The sequence below is a fragment of the Pseudopipra pipra genome, chromosome 9 (assembly GCF_036250125.1).
Source record: "Pseudopipra pipra isolate bDixPip1 chromosome 9, bDixPip1.hap1, whole genome shotgun sequence".
In the NCBI taxonomy this organism is placed as follows: Eukaryota; Metazoa; Chordata; class Aves; order Passeriformes; family Pipridae; genus Pseudopipra; species Pseudopipra pipra.
This window is the reverse complement of record NC_087557.1, coordinates 25485813-25505333: the sequence shown is the minus strand read 5'-3', so window position 1 is coordinate 25505333 and position 19521 is coordinate 25485813. Positions and strand designations below refer to the sequence as shown.

The following is a 19521-nucleotide window of genomic DNA, read 5'->3' as shown; positions in this document are numbered from 1 at the left end:
GGATCCTGCTGGGTTTCCAGCCTGCAGTGTACCCTGTGCTGCTGGGAGTGTAAGGGAATCCAATTTCCTCCTGTTTCACTCTACAGTGAATCTGTCTTCTTAGATAAGCCTGCTACCACAGTACAACTGTGGTTGAGCCCCTCCTATAAACCAACTGCCCACCAAACCAGTAATGTTGCCTTGCTCCCTCTCACACTTTTCCTCACTTCATTTTCCAGGGCATGGAACTCACTAGTCAGAGGGGGAATAGCAGAACCAGAAATAAATCCCATATATATTACCTTTTTCCTCTGGGCTAGCATTGACAGTGTTGTGTGTTTGCATTTCCACTGAATTTTAAAGACATTTCTTTTTCTTTACGGTAACTCACTGGATGATGAAATATTTTACATTTTATGGATTTTACGTAACTCTGCTAAGAGGAACAGCAGATTTGCAATTTTCGAGGCTTTAGATACTGCTAGATATGTAGGTCACTCAAACACATACTAATTCCAACCTAGGGTTGCAGTGTTTTAGGAGGTTTGTTCTGGCTTTTAGATGGTAAGTGATCTCTTCAACACATCTGCGTATCCCTGGGGCAGAGAGGCAGCAAAGTCCTCTCAGAGGTCCCATCTTCAACCCAAACCCAGCTTTTGAGAGGACTCTATGAACATTTCTCTCTGATGAGTGCACTGCAAGGAACAAGCACAGCTGAGTCTCTTGTGCTTCCATTGCCTCAGCAGTGGGGAAAAGTCTTGCTCCTGACCCCAGCAGCTCCAAATCCCAGATCCAACCTCCCTGCAGGGTCAGCGCTGGCTGTACCAGGCTAGGGAGCAATTCCATTTGCTCTGAAGATGGAAACAGCCACATTTTGTCAGCTGAGGAGTGCTGTAGGTCAGGAGTCTGAATGTGGAGCTGGCCACCACCTGCTCCACAGGGAAAAAACCAATTGCTAAAGGAAAATCTCTTGTATCCAGAACTGCAATACTGGGAGCGCAGGTGCTTTACTACCCATTCATTGTGTGAGGAATCCAAACCATCCTGGGCATCAGCCCAGTCAGCACTTTTACAGTTGGCCTTGTGAGATAACACAAACCACACTCCTTACCCACCCCAAACCGCAGGGTAAATGTGCTACTGTGTATCGAATTTTCTCTGCCTGTTAAACCAGAAAATTTATTTTTCAGCCGAGTGAACATAAAGAGTTTTGTAGAGCTGTGTTAAAAGTGCAGTTCAGGTTTAGAGGAATTACCTGAGGGTACTCAGTGCATTTTCCCATCTTATCTGTTTGATAAGAGCCAGATATATGGCTTTATTTCTTTTGTGTGCAGTAGACAATATGCCATGAGGAGTCATTGTTAAAGACTCCAACAAGCCAAACTTCGGAACATCTGGCTAGTGAAAGCCCTGGATATGGAAAATATAAATGTCAAGGCTCATATTTATAAATTGGAAGGGCCATGAGGACATCTGCTAACAAGCTCTCTTCCAGAGCCCATTTGCTGTACATGGTTATTCACAGGCAACAACAAACATGTGCATGGATCACAAGCGTGGTCTGCCTTTCCTTTCCATCGCCAAAAGAACACACGCTCCAATAACACACAATGCTCTATTCTCACAACACAGAAATACAAGTGTTTGCAAACCTCACAGCAAAGCTCTTGCATACCAGACCACAGTGGGACACACTCTGGAACAGACTAAAAATAGCTGGAGAAAAAGCCTTACATTAACACAGAAGACAGTCAAACTCACTTAGTGTTAATCAGTGGAATAAGCACCCTTCTTTTTTGCCTTGGTCCACAGGAGACACTTTGTACTCTAAGTCTAGTCATGAAGCCTTATTTTTATGACTGAGTAGTTGTGGATGGGAAACTGAAGACTTTAAACAGAATCTAACCTATTTGACCATGGTAGCTTAACACTAACGTTTAAACAAGCTACAGGTAAAATAAATGTGCTTCTACATTTATAAGCACAGGCACCTTTTCTTAAGCTTAGTGCACTTCTGCCACTAAGTGCATTTCTGATGTCTGAGAAATAAAAAACTGATCCAATACATAAGCATAAATAATGGTTTTGCTAATGACTTATCATTGCAGGTGTCTAGACCATGGCTCACTCCAACAGAGTCCTTGGCACTGGCCACCATCACAGATGCCACAGGGCTGCTAAGTTGTCAAGAGAAGGAAAAGCATCAGCAGAAAGAGCTTGGACTGCTTTACGATGTCCATGAATTTAGCAAAGAATAAATGGATTTAATACTATCTTGTCCACTCTGCAGTGTTCTTGGATGCACATATATCTGTGTGAAAATGGTGGGAAAAGCAAAGATGATGAAATAACATGGAGGAGATGTACCTCCTGAATAAAAACTGCCTAGGATGCCTAGCTCTGCCTCCTCCTTTTACTGCAGTCTGCATTAATGCCAGGTGACAAGGACATGCTAGATACAAGTGAGACATGTCCCCCTCTCAAAGAGGTTCTGCTGAAGGCTGCAGGCTCCAAAAACCTACACTTTCACTGGCATGGACTGACTGCAAACCAAAGTGCAGTGTTTGTATGATCACAGCAAAGTGAGCTCAGAGAGGTGGAGCTGCGTGCAGCAGACGGAGATGCTGGAGGGGTCCTTTCTTACTCCTTGCTCCAGGGCAAGTGCAGACAGAGTTTAAAAAGACAAGTAGAAAGAGTACTGGAGAAAGAGAAAATTTAAGCAGAAAATGGAGAATGATGGAACTGAAAATTTAACAGGTTGTCCAAAATCAAGAGGAGTCCTGGCACTGGATGAGGAAATGAGACTGCGCTGGCTGAGACACAGCAGAACAAGTGGGGATGTGCATCACAGAGGAAGAGATTATCAAAACTCAGCAGCTGCTTCTTCTTGAAACTGAATCCTAAGCAAACATTTTGTTTGTGCTGCATCAGACAGATCTTAGGCAGCTTAACAAATCTAGCAATGGTAGGGCTGTGTCCAGCCCAAGTCATAAATATATCAAGCTGTGACAGATATAAATAGATAGTATAGACTATCTTTACTCAACACATCCCAAATGGGAAGTAGAAAACAAGAAAGGAAGAAAAAGCTCTTAATAGGCTCCATAAAACATCTTGCATTGTATTTTCAATCTTAATCAGCATTGAGGAATAAGAAGCAGAAAGTGCTCTTGGATATCCAGTGCTGAAAAATACCTCACTGTTCAAAAATCCTAGCTTTTGCGTGCTCCAGTTTTGTTACTTGCTCGCCTTCAGAAATATGGACTTAATATTCAAAATGGATTTAAATTTCACTAAAAAAATACCTAATGCATTACCAATAAAGAATTTAGTTTCATGAAATAAAACTGAAATTTATATACAAATTATGCCTCTCGAAAAAGACTTCTATGTGCTTTATCTCTAATGATTTTACTTTCAGGTATTTATAGCTTTCATTAAAACAGGATTTGCCTACTGCTTCGTGTAAATAGTTCATACTGGTGGTGAGACACTTAAGCAACAGTGAAAGTAAATATGCAAGGCTTTTGCATGTTTTTCTTTATCTGCTCTTGTTCTCACACAGTGGCAGCACATTATAAAGAACAACAGAACAAAGTAAAACATGTGGGTCTTTTCACGTGTTTAGCAGGTGAAAGTGAGGCTGCACATCTTTTCAGCCCCATCTGGAGAATAACAAATTAACCCTTGGACTTTACAAGGGGCAAGAAGTTATCAGTCACAGCCAGCTGACAGGGAAGGTCTGTTAGCGTGGAGATGCTACAGGTTTGGACAGGAATGTCAGGACTTCCCATCGTTACTGTGATGCTGAAAAACGATGGTGAGCTGAGCCCAGGTTTCACAGCTTTAATTAATACGTTCTGTGCACTCTGACCAAGCTGATAATCCAAGAAGACTCAATAAAAACCACCTAGGGAGGGAGGATATGTCATCACTGTATCGTATGTTACCTCTTATGTATACTGCACTGAGTTATAAGTTATATATTTTACTTTCACTGGAGGGCTTGTGTACCTGGGGCTGTGCAAAGACCATGAAAGAACTGCCAGCACCAGTGCTCGTTTAAAGGAGGCATTGAGCCATCTGCTCATCTTAAAGGGGTGTCAAATGGAAAGAGTAAGAAACTAAGAGGGGAAAAATGCAGAATTCCCCATGCTTTGCTCTCTGCTCAGGAGGAGCTGAGGATGTCTTCACAGAAGCAAGACTGCATATTCGAGGGAAGGACCAACTGATGCACTGCTAAAATGCCCAAATGTGTTCTTCTGGACACTGTATATCCATCAGAGTGTACAAAAATTGGGAAAACTAAGAGCAGAATTTAGGCCAATTCAAGATATTCAGCTTCCACCAAGGAATCAGGAGGGAGCTTTTGTCTAGGAGGTGTTTTGAGACTTCTCAGTGTGACAGAAAGGTCTGGGACCCAAGCTGTCAAACCACGAGCTTTTTCTGATGACTGCAGGTATTTTTATGCCATGCCCTGGAGCCTGGGGGCAGTCACAGGCAGGAACCGTGACCATGAAAGCCTCCCAAGAAGGAAATCCTACCAGGAGAATGGTGAAGGAAATGGTAGAAAGAAGTGCTGGAGGAAAGCCAAGGGGCCACACAACACAGTCAAGCCTCAGACAAGCAACGAGGTGTGACAAGGGAGGGAAGGTGGGACTCCAACACACCCATGCTCCTGCTGTCCCTGGCTGCTTGAGCACTCCCTCAGGAAGACAGGTTCACTCCAAGTCAGAGAGGTCCTGAAGCTGTGTCCTCATCCTTGGCTGAACACAGGGCAAAAAGATGCAATGGTGGCACTGCTCACTTGGCTGCAGGGAGACAGGCTGGAGGAGGGAGTGATCCCCCTCCCCATGACCATCAGTAGGCAGGCACTCCCCGAGCACTGTCCTTACCAGGGAGGCAGAGGGGGTAATTTAAACAAACAAGGCCCCAGTGATGGAAATTTCAAGCTCAAAGCTACCATATGGAGGGAAGTCATCTGACCACAATTTACCTGTTAGACTTCAAAGGTGTCTAGGTCTCCTTTAAATAAAAGCAGTCTTTTCTGTAATGAAGTTAAGTACTGTATTTCAGCACCATGTGTTGTGAAAAGGAAGCAATTTGGATTAATTTACTGAAATTTACCTTTCAGATGCAGTTAAGTGGAATTAAAAGTTTGTCTGAGTTGACAGAGTTCTGTTTTCCATCACTGCATTGTCTTGAAAGAAAGGATAACAGGCTAAGTGCTTAAATTCCATCCAAACTGATAAGGTTCACTCTATAGAGGCACACTCAGTGTAGTTTATTACACATTGTCTCCCTTCATCCATCACTGGTATACATTTTTTTCCCCCTACAAAACTGTTTCTTCCAAAATAAATTGATATTTGTAATGTTATTGCATTCATCTGGGGTTGAACAGTCTGCACTGGGCTATCAGAGAACTGCCATTTCTAGTTACAGGGGGAATTAATTTAATTTCCCACTAATGGCAGATTTTGCAGGGCTGAGCTTACATCTGGGACAAGAATTTCTTTTTTTCTCTTCTTAGAATTATTCCTTTCCTTTAATTTCTTTCCTATGCAAGTGAAACATGTGTATCCTTAGTCCCTTTCCAAACATCATCTTCACCCAGATCTCTTCCTCGGCTGTGGGACTGACTTTGACCATTACATCCCTCTAATTCTTTCTTCCCATCACTGTACTTCTCTCCTTCTCATTCCCTAGCTGCCACAGCTCGTTCCAAAGCTCACCCCTCCTGAAACACCCTCCCAGATACTAACTCCCCCTCCCTCCCTTTTCCCAGGAGCCTTGCCTTAGGGTTCAGGAGCTATAACACTCCCTGACAGCTGGGAGAGGTTCTCTGTTCTCTTGGGCTGGTTTTGTTTGTAGCCTCCAACTGTTTACCTGCTACAACAAAGGTGTGACCCTGATCTGGTCTTCACTGACCACTCTGAAATGTTACAGACATTTCTCTACTCTTTCCATTCAGTGAGCATCTCATCATGAAAAGCCAGTGAATGATCTGTAATTAATTATTTATATTACATGGGGAAGCTTAGCTAACACAGTGTCAACAGGAACAATAACACAGTTTGTATGCCAAACTGCAGCCTTCCAGCCCAAGGGTTTTGCCTCCCCTCCCTGCTGCCCCAGCTGGCTTTTGGCTATGGGAGCTAACTAGGGTTTGAGTTCTGTCTAAGTTAAAATTCCTCCCAAGGATAGACTTCAGATCTGCACATTTCTGCAAAATCAAGTAGTCAAAGAAAAAAAAAATCTTGCTACTTGCAATCTCCATTTAATTTTGATTCTTGACAAACAATTTCAAACAGAAACTGCAGCGAGGCAGGACTTTTTCAGTTTGTTTAGATTTTGGGGGAAGGAGGCAGAAGGGAGAGGAAACCACACATTTCATCAGCATTTTTTATTTTTTAATAGCCTTCAGTGTAGCTGATTACCCAGGAGATCAGCAAATCTTAGCTCTGTCAAAGACAAGGATAAAAGACAGAGCAGAAGCTTTCTCATCCTCGGCAGCGGTACTAACCCTCCAGCACACAAATCTAAACACTGTCCACTCAGTGGTGCCAACTCAAATGCCTCAGCTGTTAAGACAGAACAAAAAGAAAAGGACAATCTCCAAGGTATAACTGAAAGTAAATAACTAATAATGATGTGTGACATTAAATGATGACTCGTTTTTCACGAGGCCATTTCAGATTGTAGCTATAACCTCGGATCAGACCCAAACGACTGCGAGAGCCGAAGTCTTAGTGGAACCATTAATTATGGATTTCCTGGCTTTTATAGGTTGGAGTCAGACCTTTGATGTTCCTTTAAGATTGTTCTCCTGTGTTCATTTCCTTTGTTTCTCTGTTGGTAGCTTAAAAAAACACCCTAAGATTTCCATGGAAGCCTATGAGATCTCCTAGAAATGCATAGTCCATAAAAGCCCTGCAATTCATGGCTCATAAAGTCCTCTAATCCATGGTCAATAAAGCTTTGGAAAAGGGCTGTATGAACTACAGTCATTTCACAGTTCAATGAGGTTCATACAAGAATCAATAACCTGGTTTAAATTCGCCTGGATTTGTCCTCCACCTGTATATTTCTCTTTGACTTTTCAGGTTGAAAGGCATCTCAAACAGCTGAATTCTGGAGACCTTGCATGGAAACAATGAGCTTTATGAAGCTTTCACCCCAAAGCCTTAACAAAGACCTAAATCCCTCAATCTTGTCTCAAAGGTGACCAAGTCAAGTTTCAGGTGACAACTGATGAGTTAGGAAACTCAACCTGGAAGAAGAACCATTTGGGAACACGAGGCCATAGCTCAAGGTAATACAATATGCAGAGACCTCGGTCTGTACAGAAGATGGGGGACTCCAACTGAAGTATATGTAAGTACACAATGGATCTCTGGGACATGCCAGAGTGAGAACTTCCTAGTACACTGATTATCCTTCAAAAATGAGTGCTAAGTCTTACTGATAAAACATTATTGCGGCAACACAGTAGAAGTCCATGTTTCTCTCCTGCACAGGTAACACTCCAATGCCTCTATTATCAGTCATCCTGCTTGTTTCCTCCCAAGAATGGTCGTGATACAAAGTCTGGTGACAGACACACATTTCTGCCCTTCTCTTGCCAATCAGAAAGGAACCAGTCAGAGAGAACTCGCTGTTTATTGCTTTGTGCAGGGTCCAGTTTGCAATTAATGCTGATGAAACCCAACTGCCAAAAGCACAATATGCAGCAGCTGGTTTATGAAAGTTGAAACCCCGTCCAATTTATGGGGAAACCAGAGCTGGTTGCAAGTCTCTGATTTAGCTGAACAGTTTGTATTTTTTCTGTTTTGTTTCCAGGAAAACACCAGAAGTTACTCCAGAACTGCAGAAATGCTAAAACCATCTGAAAGCACTAAGGCAGGCTTCCCTTCTTCCAGCCTTTCCTCATTTCTAAGGCTGTGATCTCCCACTAATATCTCCCTGGGATCTTTCAGCAAGGCAGGCAACACACAGTGTTTGGTTCATCACCAGCGTGGTGGGAGCGGAAACTTATGTTTCCTTATCCCAATCTCCATCCTTATGGAATCAAAGTAGAGGGATAAAAGGTTTGATTCAGATGAAATCTCACAGGAGCCCAAAACAAGTAATTTAACTCTAACCTTCAGAAATACCTTTTAAATAATTTTCCTAGGAACAGTTTTTAATAAAACCAGCAAAAGGCACAAAAGTGCACAAGCACCACTTTAAGCCCCAACTGCACATTTCCACTGCCATATCACACCCAGTATCCAATATCCCTTCTGGATAGCTAGAATGGGGGCAGGAGGATTGTGCCTAACTGCCAGGCTCCCACCAGATCTATTTAAACATCTCACTTGCATGACACATATGGTGATCTGGACCAGACACCCTTGTGAAATGCTGGGACACCATGAGACACCACAAGTCAGCAGCTCCCCAGTGGAAGAAGGATAGAAAAATCCCTTGTCTTTGAGGTAATCAACTATGTTGATCCAAATGCCTCTTAGTTCATGCTTAAACATCCTCTGTGGAGAGGATCCAGCCACTCAACACACTTGGAAAAGAAAACACATGAATCCCTCTTAGAAGGCTGGCACTGACCTCAGTAACAGCCTTATTACACTAAGATTAATGTGCACCACCTTAATAACACCCCTTACATCATTCACCCTGAGAATACAATAAACTACAAAAAATGAGGCAACTATTCCGTTAAAAAGAATGAATAAAAATAATTAAAAAATAATCTGAAAACATAAATATGTGAAGTTTTTTCTTTAGCAAAGGGAGAAACCTTTGAGAGACTTGCAAGGAATTTAGGTGCTATGAAAGTGGGAATAAGTAATGCTCAAAGACAATCATTACATATGTAGGTGATTAGCCAGTTCCCAAAAGATTACTTAATTCCTTTTACTTGTTAGAAGATCTATAAACATTGTGGCTGTTTATCTGCCCATGACTTGGCCTGGATAAAGGCACTAAGAGATTTTCCAATTTTTAGAGGTGGGAGAATAAATTGCTCAGGAATCCTCAAAGCACACATTGAGAAGCCCTGGTCAAACATGAAGGCTCTTATTCAAACACAGAAAGGGATTTTTTAACCTCAGACAAAGACTGGAATAGCCGTGGAAATGTGCCTCCCTCCATCCTCTCTTCACACAGAGGCCTTAGTTAAGTAGTTCATTTTGCCTCAGTTTGCTGTTCTCAGTGCAGCCTGAGATGTTAAAACATTTCAGCCCCAGAACACAGTTAAGGAGGTTGAAAGTCAGATACGTCAGAATCTTAAAAACTCCCAGGAATATTCTGCATGGTTGGAAAACGAGTGAGCCTTTGGGCTGAAAGCTGACACTGAAGATTGGAAAATAATTATTGGAAGAAAAAGGGCAAACATAGAATATTTTCTATTGTTGTTCTTTTCCTGTTTTTACTCTGACAAGTCTTTGTTTCTGTATATTTTAAATATTCTAAGCATTAGCTTTTTTTCTCTTTACTTTTAGATCAAACATGCCTATGAGCTTTCCTCCTAGTTCTTCATTAGGCTCCAAAAACATCATCTCACTCCCTGTCTCTCCCACTTAGCCTTTCTCCAACCCTCTTTATGGTCTGATCAAAAAGAGCTGGGATCTGTAAAGAGCATCTACTTAGGAGCCAGCAGGAAGAGGACAGGGACCAAAACAGTTGTGACTCACCTGTCTTCTATCCGAACCCAGAGGTCATTGAACTGCCTCTGGCGGTGGTGTTTGTGCTGCTTCTTGTGCCATTTCTTCTGCCTGCCAAACTCTTCCAGCTGGCTGATGCTGTCTGGCAACAAGAGGTGAGGAGACAGGCTGTCTTCTTCATCCATGTGCAGGGGCTTCAGGGAAGGAGAGGTCAGTGGGACCTGCTCAGAAAGAGGGACAGCGGGCAGGGCTGTCACTGAGGATCCTTCCAAGGCTGGGCTTGTCTTTGTCGTCCTTGAACTGCAAAACATAACATTTAAATATTTGATGAATAAGGAAGAAAACATGCCAAAAAAAGAGTGAAGGCAGAGGACTACACTGCTTGTTGTGTGCTCCTAATGGTTGAGAAAGTGCACAAGGAGGAAGGCTTTTGCTCTGGGGCTGCAACTAAAGACAGCAGTGGCATTTCCTAGGAAGCTTCAAAGTAAACACTGAAGTGAATACAGGGGAAAAGGCAGTGGATATACTATTGCTGTTTTCTGGCACTTTAATTACTTCTTAAAGGCTTTAGAGTCAGTGGTAAGGGTAAACGTCACCTCCCCTGCAGGGCTGAAGGTCAAACGACAAAACTCTCTCTGAGCCGGCAAATGATTCTCAACTGTGTCTGGCAAAACTACTCTCTCTGAGGAAAACACACACATTAAGAGAAGCTGATCTTAAATTTATGAGATAGTACTAGTTATCTCATTATTTCTCCTGCCTTTCTTTTTTCTTTCCAACTTTGGATATCATCTGTGGAAAACAAGTCATTGTTTTGACTACAAGAAGAATTATACTTGCTCATCTGAGTCAGGATTGGTGACAAGGAAGCCCAGACTGATGACAGAAGCATGGAAGCTAGGCTGCTGGGATGGGATATGGGAGACCTGAACTCCAGAAGGTAATGTAGAAAAAAGGAGGTAAATGACCTGCCCAAAGACTCCTTGAAACAATACTGCCAGAGCTCTTTGCTGTTTGAAATACTACCACCTCTTGTATATGACTGGAACGACGCAGAAAAAGACCTTTTATTTTCATCTTCTAGTGTTTCACTGATTTTAGAAAAAAGTCAATACACACTCCTTTGGTATGCAGCCATGTGAACTTACTGTGAGCTAAGATATCTGAAACAAAAATCTAATAAACCAGGACTGACACAAAGTTATTTCCCCACCCCCTCCAACTTCAGTAGAAGTTCACGTTCGGTCTTAATTGCAAGAGAGGAACTTTTCCTGTCCCTGGGATGGGCCAATGAGTTGTAGGTATAGAAAATGGGAGAGAATTAATAGGCAATATGAAGCTGTGGTCTGCAAAACTATTTCTATTACATGGATGCTATGACTTTTATGACAGAAACAATTAAAGCCACGTGAAAAATTTTGCCTCCTGAGTGAAACCAGTAAGACATTTTAATGAAAAAGTAATAAAAAATCCTAAACTTCATTGGTGACAATGTACAAAATGTGCCGCAAGTGAAACCACATGTTTCATTTATGGAACATTTTGTTCTCTTCCAAAAAAGTCACATCTACTACTAATGCAAGCTTTTTTTCTTTCTGATTTTTTTGGAGTCTGTTACAATATCAGTCAAGATGGTCATCTCTGTTTCCAGTGCATTGTGTTTCATCCAAAGGTCCTTCCAATAACTACTGATAATCATTGCTACTATGAGACTCACTGGCAAAAACTACACTAACTTTGTCACTTGCAGCCAACATTCATGAAGTTCTTCAGAGATCATCACACAACAGATATAGAAAAGAAAAAGACACTTGTTTAAACTAATTCTAAAATTCTCCATGGTTGATTTCATTAATAAAAGACACAAAAAAAATCCCATTTTTTTCCTCTTTTTCCAAGCATTCAGACTCCCAGAAAGTCCTTTTCAAACACATTCATATTCACTCCACGCTCTATTTTACATCACAGACAGATCTACTGGTTCTGAATTTTTTCCCCAGTTAAGACATTCATCCATGTTTCGTGTTGAGGGGGAGTTTTCATCAATTTCCTTTGAGAGCTCTTGGTGCTCTCCAAAGCCTTTAAGAATTCTTGGGCTGTGACACAGGCTCATGGCTGAGGCAAAGCCATCTCCAGACTCACAGGTATCAAGATGCAACTTGGATAGGATAGTTTAGGCAGGCAGGAAGGGCCTGGAAGCATCTACAAACACCGTGTGGGTCACTGCGATGTCAGCAAGCACCGACTGGTGGCAAGAAGCCACTGGAACTGAGCTGTTGCCAAGATTTCTGTTCCCACTGACTTGCTTCTCCTTGCCACCCAAACTGTGCCCCAAATTCCCCGAGATGCTGAAGGTAGGAGCAGCCCTTACATCTGCCAGCTCAAGGCTGGGGCTGCTGTTTGGTTCCTTGAATGGTGTTAGAGACATCTGAACACATACTTTCCAACTTTTAACACCTACTATTTTGTTACACGTGTTTACCTTGCACTGTAAACTGGAACCAGTAGAGAGGTGTTTTTATGGGTTGAGATTCTAGAAAACACTTAAGAGACTGGCAGCTCCCTTCTTATTAAAATTAATGAGTTGGGCATCAAAATCCCAGTGGTGGCTTTGAAAGTTTCTAGCTTAATTGTTTCCACTACCGTCACATGAGCCACAGGTTGTAAACTCGATATTTCAGAACATTCTTTGGGAAGAGAATAAATAAACACCGAAGGAACGTTAAAATGTTGTAACCTAAAGAGGGTTATAAACTAACCACTTGTACTTCAGAGTTGACTCAGGGGGAATAGCTCCACTGTGGCAACTGCATATTTCATTTGGTGGATGTTTGTTCCATTATTCCTGTACTACTAATAATTGCACCAAGACCTAAGAGGGACTGTTGAAGGCTGTATGTTGATGCATGCTTGCTCCTTTCAAAACAAAATGAAAATGCTTTTTAAACTGATCTAATAAATAGTTACAATAACTACATTATATTATGATATAAAAATAATAACTATGTTGCATTACATAAATGTAAACAAAATATTATAAAAGGGAATTATTTAATTATTAACCTGGTTGTTTTCAAATCTGACTGTCATCCTACAGACATTCAATCAGAAGTAAAATCAAAACAAAATATGGATATTTAATCCCAATACACTGTAAGAATATTTAAAGATTTTATTTTTAAGTAAGATAGACTTCCCAAAAGAAGATATCTTTCCCACCAATTTCAGTAAAAATGTTATTAATACAAAGGGCTTGAATCTATCAATATTCTGGATTTTATCCTAAAAAATAAAGAGAAACCCCTGCCATCTGCAATAGGATACCTGGACAATCAATCTCCCCATTAAGTGAAGCTTTACTGTTGGATTCAACTGCTCGTTTCATGGACTATTTCGTGCCTTTCCCCCAGTCTCGGTCTCCATGCACTCTGTTAGCACAGCTGCACTGTATGAAACCATGGGGATATAATGGACTTTTTTTCCATTCCTTCACTATTGCTGAGACAGCTTTTCAAGATACATGGCTATTTTTAAAGCCAGAGAAAAAGCAAGGCTAGTTTTCAGTTTGTGAGGCCACTGTGCCTTTTCTGAAGAAAGAGTGAGAAAGTACCACCCAAATATCTTGGTCCACGCAAAGATCTCTGACATTTTTCATGAATAAGTTGATACAATTCCAGGCTTAGAGGTTCCACCCATTTTTAAATGTATCATTCCCACACGGGGTGGTCCTGGAGAAATTAAAATTATTTCAGGCCCTTAGGTGGGTTTTTTTTCATCTCTGACCTTAGTTTCCTTCCCTGGGATGTGCAGTTCTGCAAAACAAGTTCTCTAAAACAACAAAGTCCAAATAAGAAAACTTTGGAGTCTCAGCAAATATCCTACGTTGCTTGGTCCTAAGGTACAGAAAACAGAGTGAAAACAGGGAAACATTTATTCTTGCTAGCTCTTGAAAATGCTTAATCCACAGACAAAGACCTCTGTGGTTTTCTTTCACTTCTGGTGAAATTTGCCATCCTTTTCTAATTCTTTTCAAGAATTAAAAGAACAAAACAAAACATGTAAGTTGTTTGGGCTGAGCTGGATGCTCCATTAGGCTGTCTCAGCATTTCTCTCTTTGCCTTGTGGTCTCCAGTGCTGCTCTATGCTGGCACTGACAATTGAAAATTGGCTCATTGTTGGGATTTGCTAGGGTTATCGTGTTGATCTGGTCAGAAAAATTAAATTAGCACCATGAAGTCCTGCAATATCTTCTTTTCATAATTATCAAGCTTAAAATTGTTCACTTTCATTCAACTCCAACCCCAAGCCCCCAAGCTATGCCTTTCTCCCTGCCCAGGCAAGCATCTTCCTACCCCTCACATCAGATTCCTCGGCTCAAGAGGGCTGTGACCATCTCTGGGCTTCAAAACCCCTCTGCAGGGCAAATCAAGAGCACCACATTTCGTTCCTGCTCTGAAGAGCCCTTATGAATAGCCCACCTTTCCCCACCAACAGAGGATCTGTGGGGTTTAACACTGCACCTTGCACCCCACCTTGTCCCCGTCAACAGGGATTTTCCCAACCACTAATTCATGGACAATTGTTTCAGGGAGGCATCAGGCAGGGCAGACCCCAGCTATGCCTTTAGCTACTGACCCTGCCAGAGTAACACCAGCAACGTTTGGTGTGAGTCCCATCAAGCCTCCCCTGGGCTTCCACAGGGCCAGGGACTTGCCCTTGCTTTAGCTCACGAGAAGACATTCCTTTGCTGATGATACACATCTTCCACACAACTAAACCATCAATCTATTTTTTCAGCAATCTTGCGGTAACATTTCTGTTCCCTCAGACATGTGCAGAATCTTCTAAAATCCAAGCCTGCCAATTTGTTATTTGCATCTTGACTTTGTAGCAGGAGCGATGGAAAAGTTTTGCTCAGGAGACTGCCATGCTTTGCACGGGCTTCCAAGTACAGCAACATCGCTGAGGTTTTCTTGCTTCAGTTCTCAGAACTGTCAGACAAGGGGAGATTTTGTTTCATCAAGAGAGAAGCTGCGGTGATAGCAAGGAATGTGTGATGTGGCAGCTTTATCCTTGTGCCACCGTTCCTGGGATGCACCCGGATGACAGCCAGACAGTAAGTTAAAAGCGTTTTATTATAGATGGATTCTCATAAATTCCAGTTTGGGTGTCTTTGTCGGGGCAGGAATTTGTCAGTCCCTCGCATGCATCCTTGCTCCCCTCGCCACAGGCCACAGAGACATCTGCTTCTGGCTTTTCTTTCCTTACGCATCTCTCAGAGAGTCATGCACACCCACAAGATGGGCACCAGAATGTCCTGTCCCACGAGGAGTTTTACTCTTTTTTTTTTTTTTTTCTCTTCCACACCAGGATGAAACTCAGATTTTCAAAGCTCTTGGGAGAGCAGCAAACAAAAGAACAGAAAAGCAGGCAGAAATCCTAACCCACCCCAGCACAGTTTATAAGGCCTCTTACTAGTGGTGGGAAGTATGAATTGAGACCACGGACCCTCACATAACCATGTGACACCAGTGCATACCACCACAGAGATAATCTCCTTCAAGATGAAAGCATATATATATTTTCCTGTAAAAGAGAGTAACTCCAGAAGAGAGATCAGAGAATTATCTGAGCTGCTTCAGGTTAAGTTCTGTAAAATAGCTGAGGACAAATTTGGGATCGAGTGACAGCAAAAGAGAATACCTGCAAAATCCCTGATGATGGTTCACTTCCCCGATCAGCTTATTTATAATGAGGTTATAACATTTAGGATGTAGTTGCCTGTAGACTAACAGAACTTGGAAACAAAGTTGTTTTTTCTTTGCACCAGAGTCAACTACATCTCATGAGCAGCTAAATTAGGTTAAGTAGTTAAATTAGATTACAGTCCACCCCAAACTTGGATGGTATCTCTGTACTCAGAATCCATGTCAGACTATTTCTCTGGGAAAAATCACTGTTGCTCAAGAACCGTAGCCTTAGTTTGAAACTGAATTTAGTCCTCAGTATACACATAGATTTGTGCAAACCCTCAACTCTGTGCATAAATGAAGTGAAAAGCTTGTGAAGATATTCCCATGGATGGTCATGTTCTCCTTCCCAGTTTGAGAAACTTTAAAATAAGAGAAACAAGTAAAACTTCTGTTATTTATTCCATTTCATTAAAAGTGGAGCTGGTCTAGGGCACAGGAGAAGAAACACAAGCGGTCTGCAACTGGAGGGGCTGAATTTGCTGAAAGAAGAGAGGGCAGCTGAAACATTTGTAACATGTCATTTCCACATTTTCATGTGAATTCTTTTATTTCAGAAAACTAAAAATGTTTCATTTCAGCATTTTCTGAACAAAGCTTTTAATTTTTCTTTTTAGTCTTCTGTTTTCAAAGACTTAAATGCTACAAAGCGCCCTTTTTTGTTCAGAAATTGATCTCAATTAAAAAGAAAAACCCAACTAATATATAAAAATGACAAATCCCAACAAAACCCAATTCCTGCTTTCAAAAATATCCTCAGAATGTTCCATTTCAAATTGCTCTGAACTTATTTCCCCTTCTCAAGTTTTTGGCTCAGTTCTTGAACTGAATAATCCTTTGTTTATGCATCTTTCATGAAAACTCTGTAATCTGCACACTCCAGAGGATGGGCTGTGCCCCCAGAGGAAGGATGGGTCGACCCTCCAGTCTTGCTTCCATTTCCCACATTAATAGCAAATCAGAACCTTGTGGCCCACAAAGCCTCATCTCAGGCTCTATTCCCTAAATCTCCACTGTCTTATTACCACCACACCGATTCAGTCCTAAGTTATTTCTGCCTGGGTAGTTTGGCTTTACCTCTGGATTGGAAATCCTGACTTTTGTCCAAATTTGCCAAGAATACACAAGGTTTTTGATGAATCTACAGTGATAGATTCACACACACCACAGAAGAAGATTTTAGGGTTGCATTTTTTATGGAACTGGATGATTTTCATGGGTTTATTCCACACATTTTTTGTCTGTTATTGCTTGAAAACCATTGTTAACATGAGTAAATATATTGCTCTTTCCTTTTAATAACTTTTTAATAAACACACATATATTGCTTCAATAAAGAATAATGGTGGACTTATTACTGGGGAATGCAATCTCTCTTTTCTCTTTCTAAACTCTCCGATCTTTCTATGTTTCTTTGAGATGATGTCATATTAATTACACACAGCAGATTTTTCCTAAAAAATTGGATGGAATTAACTTCCATCATTCAACAGGTTCTGCAAAGCATAAGATTCTTACCCATTTAGGCCCAGTCTGCAACACGAAGTTTCTTCAGGTCTAACTGTGACATTTCCAAAGTTTTGGTTTGGGCTTCAGTTTTGGGCCAGTTGTGATTCTACAGCATATTTACAGTGGTTTGGGCAGTGTCTCAGAACAAATGCCACCACTCATCTCAGCAGTTACAATCTCAGACCCCAGGGACTGGAGAGCAAGTCAAGGGCTGAACAAATCCTTCTTTCTCCTCTTGCTGTCACAATCAAACTAGACATACTCACTAAAACTTGTCTGTATCCTACTTCCATTTTTAGTCAGTGGAACTCCTGATGCCTATGGCTGTCTGCTCCTCCCTGGGACAGAGCTGTACAGCCATGCATGAAGGCAGGTTTGCTAACTCTGTTGCAAAACTATTCTCATCTCATGTTCTTATTCCCAAAACATTCCTGACTTTGGTTTAAGCACAGAAAAGAAAGTGAGGATGAATTTGTTTCATTCCAGCAGCTGTCATCCAGACAGTTTTCAAGATTAAGAAGCTGACTGACAATAAAACCCCAAACTGGTTGCTTGATTTGATTCCTCAGTAGACTTACAGCTAATATACAACTGTGGTCTGTATCTTGCTCATTTGCAATCCAAATTGACTTCTGCTTCCAGATTGTTTCCACTGGGAATTAGTTTTCCTTCTCTGCTGGATCCTCCAGAGAAAAGACACATCTACAGGAGTGCATATTTTCCATTACATCTTAAAAATAAAAACTCTCTACAGAGACATCAGCTGAGCAAGGCACTAAATGCCTCGCTTGAAGGACTACAACATTTTCACTGACTTCAGACTTAAACTAAGGGTAGATTATTCAGCATTTGCCTAGTGCTGCTTCCTTGCACTTCTGTCTGATGCTCTGGAAGCTGAGTCCTGGTAGGGATGAGATACTGGGTGGATCACAAACAAGTACAAGCACGACAACTTGCCTTCCTGAAGTACCTTGTTCAGTCAAGGCTCTTACAGCTGCAAGATGAGAGATAACGAAGGCTCATAAGTAGCTGCTATCACTGGAAGGAGAGAGACATGGACCACTTAAACTGAGCAGCAGGAAGAAGTGTGGAACCAAAGAGCCATAAGCAGACCATGTCTGTAAGAGATCCCACATCTCTGTAATACTGAACCCAGTATTCCTCTCCAAAGCCAACACCACGAAACATCTGATCTGCTCAGCCATTGATGCTGCTGAGCTAAAAAAAGGAACACAGAGCCACTCTGCCTTTCTCCAAAATACTGTTATAGCCCACTGGCATTGTCTTTATCACATGGCCTGAGTGTTTCCAAGAAAAGAACAAAACAGTTGTCAGGAACCCTATTCAGGCAACACTTCAGCCTGTCTGTGGGCATTTTTACTGGTCGGTAATGGACAGAGCCCTCAAAATGTGATGAAAGTAGAAGTGTCCTCCCTCCAAACTCCACTTGCTTTAATGTCTAATGCTGTTCTGTCTACTGTAATGCTAACAGACTTCACATGAGGTCTCTCTATGTATTAGCCTCGTTTCACCCAGGTTCCCTCTCTGTATCAACTCATGCTGATGAAACTGCTTGTATCAAATGCTTATTTATGTCCGACAAATTCATCCTTCACTAAAATACTTCATTAACAAAGCATGCACATTGCTGCTGAAACCTTAAGGAAGAAAAGAAGGATTTACATTCTCTTTTTTGGTTGCTAATTGAAACTTATGAGATTGGACCTTGAACTACAGCTTGAATATCCAGGAGGCATCTGGCTTCCTTGACCAAAGAGATAGCAAGATCCTCAGGTGCCCTTTGTGTAACCTCTGCAGACTTCATTTGTCAAGGAAATTTGTCAAGGAAAATTAGACTGGGGATGGGCAGTGGTTGAAACTTTCACTGGGGAGCTTTGTGAGCACAAATGACAAATGACTCGTTATAAGCTTGAGCAGACCCAATTTATACATAAACTGTTTGCATACACACAAAAAACATAGACAAAAACAGCAATTAAGGCCAGCTTTCTTCCCATGCAGAGAACCCTACACAGCACAAAGTGAAACACCAGGAAAATGAAATCCACTTGTTCTGCTGCTCCCCAGAGCACAGTTAAGTCCCTGTTAGGAAGCTTGTTCCCTCCATTGTATGTGCATGTGTTGCATGTGTTTATCTATTTGTTTGTTTGCCTTGAAATGCTTTATCTAAGTGCCAGTCTTTTGAGAGGGTATCACAGTTGACTGAGTACTTGTAGCACTGCCTAGCTACAGAAAAACATGTAATATCATAAGGCAAACAGATGTCAAAGACTCATCAAAACTATGCCTGGCATCTGGCACAGGTTCTAGCAGTCACGTTTGCTTCTTATCACTACACAAAGCTGGAACACTTCAAGAGTGACCAAATTAGGTTATGGGAAAGGCAGGAAAGGCAAAGAAGGAGGGAAGTGGGACAGTGCACCCCAATAGTGAAAGAAGAAAATAAAATCAGTATCCTGCTCCCCATTTAAACCTCTTCTGGTTTTCTGTGGATTTCATGTGCTGCCTTTCACTGACTTGAGTGGGAATTGTTGACCATTTAGCAATGGCTGCTATTATGTATACATATGCTATCATATATTCAAGTATGAATGCCT

At 41.6% G+C, this 19521-nt stretch overlaps 1 protein-coding gene across 1 annotated transcript in view; it reads right to left on the bottom strand.

The window, feature by feature from the left end:
- Positions 1–19521, bottom strand: part of TRABD2B (TraB domain containing 2B) — a 277120-nt gene that overhangs the window by 15226 nt on the left and 242373 nt on the right. The window contains exon 6 of the mRNA XM_064665293.1: positions 9675–9944. Within this exon, the coding sequence (XP_064521363.1) occupies positions 9675–9944 (270 nt within the window). The remainder of the gene's footprint in view (positions 1–9674; positions 9945–19521) is intronic.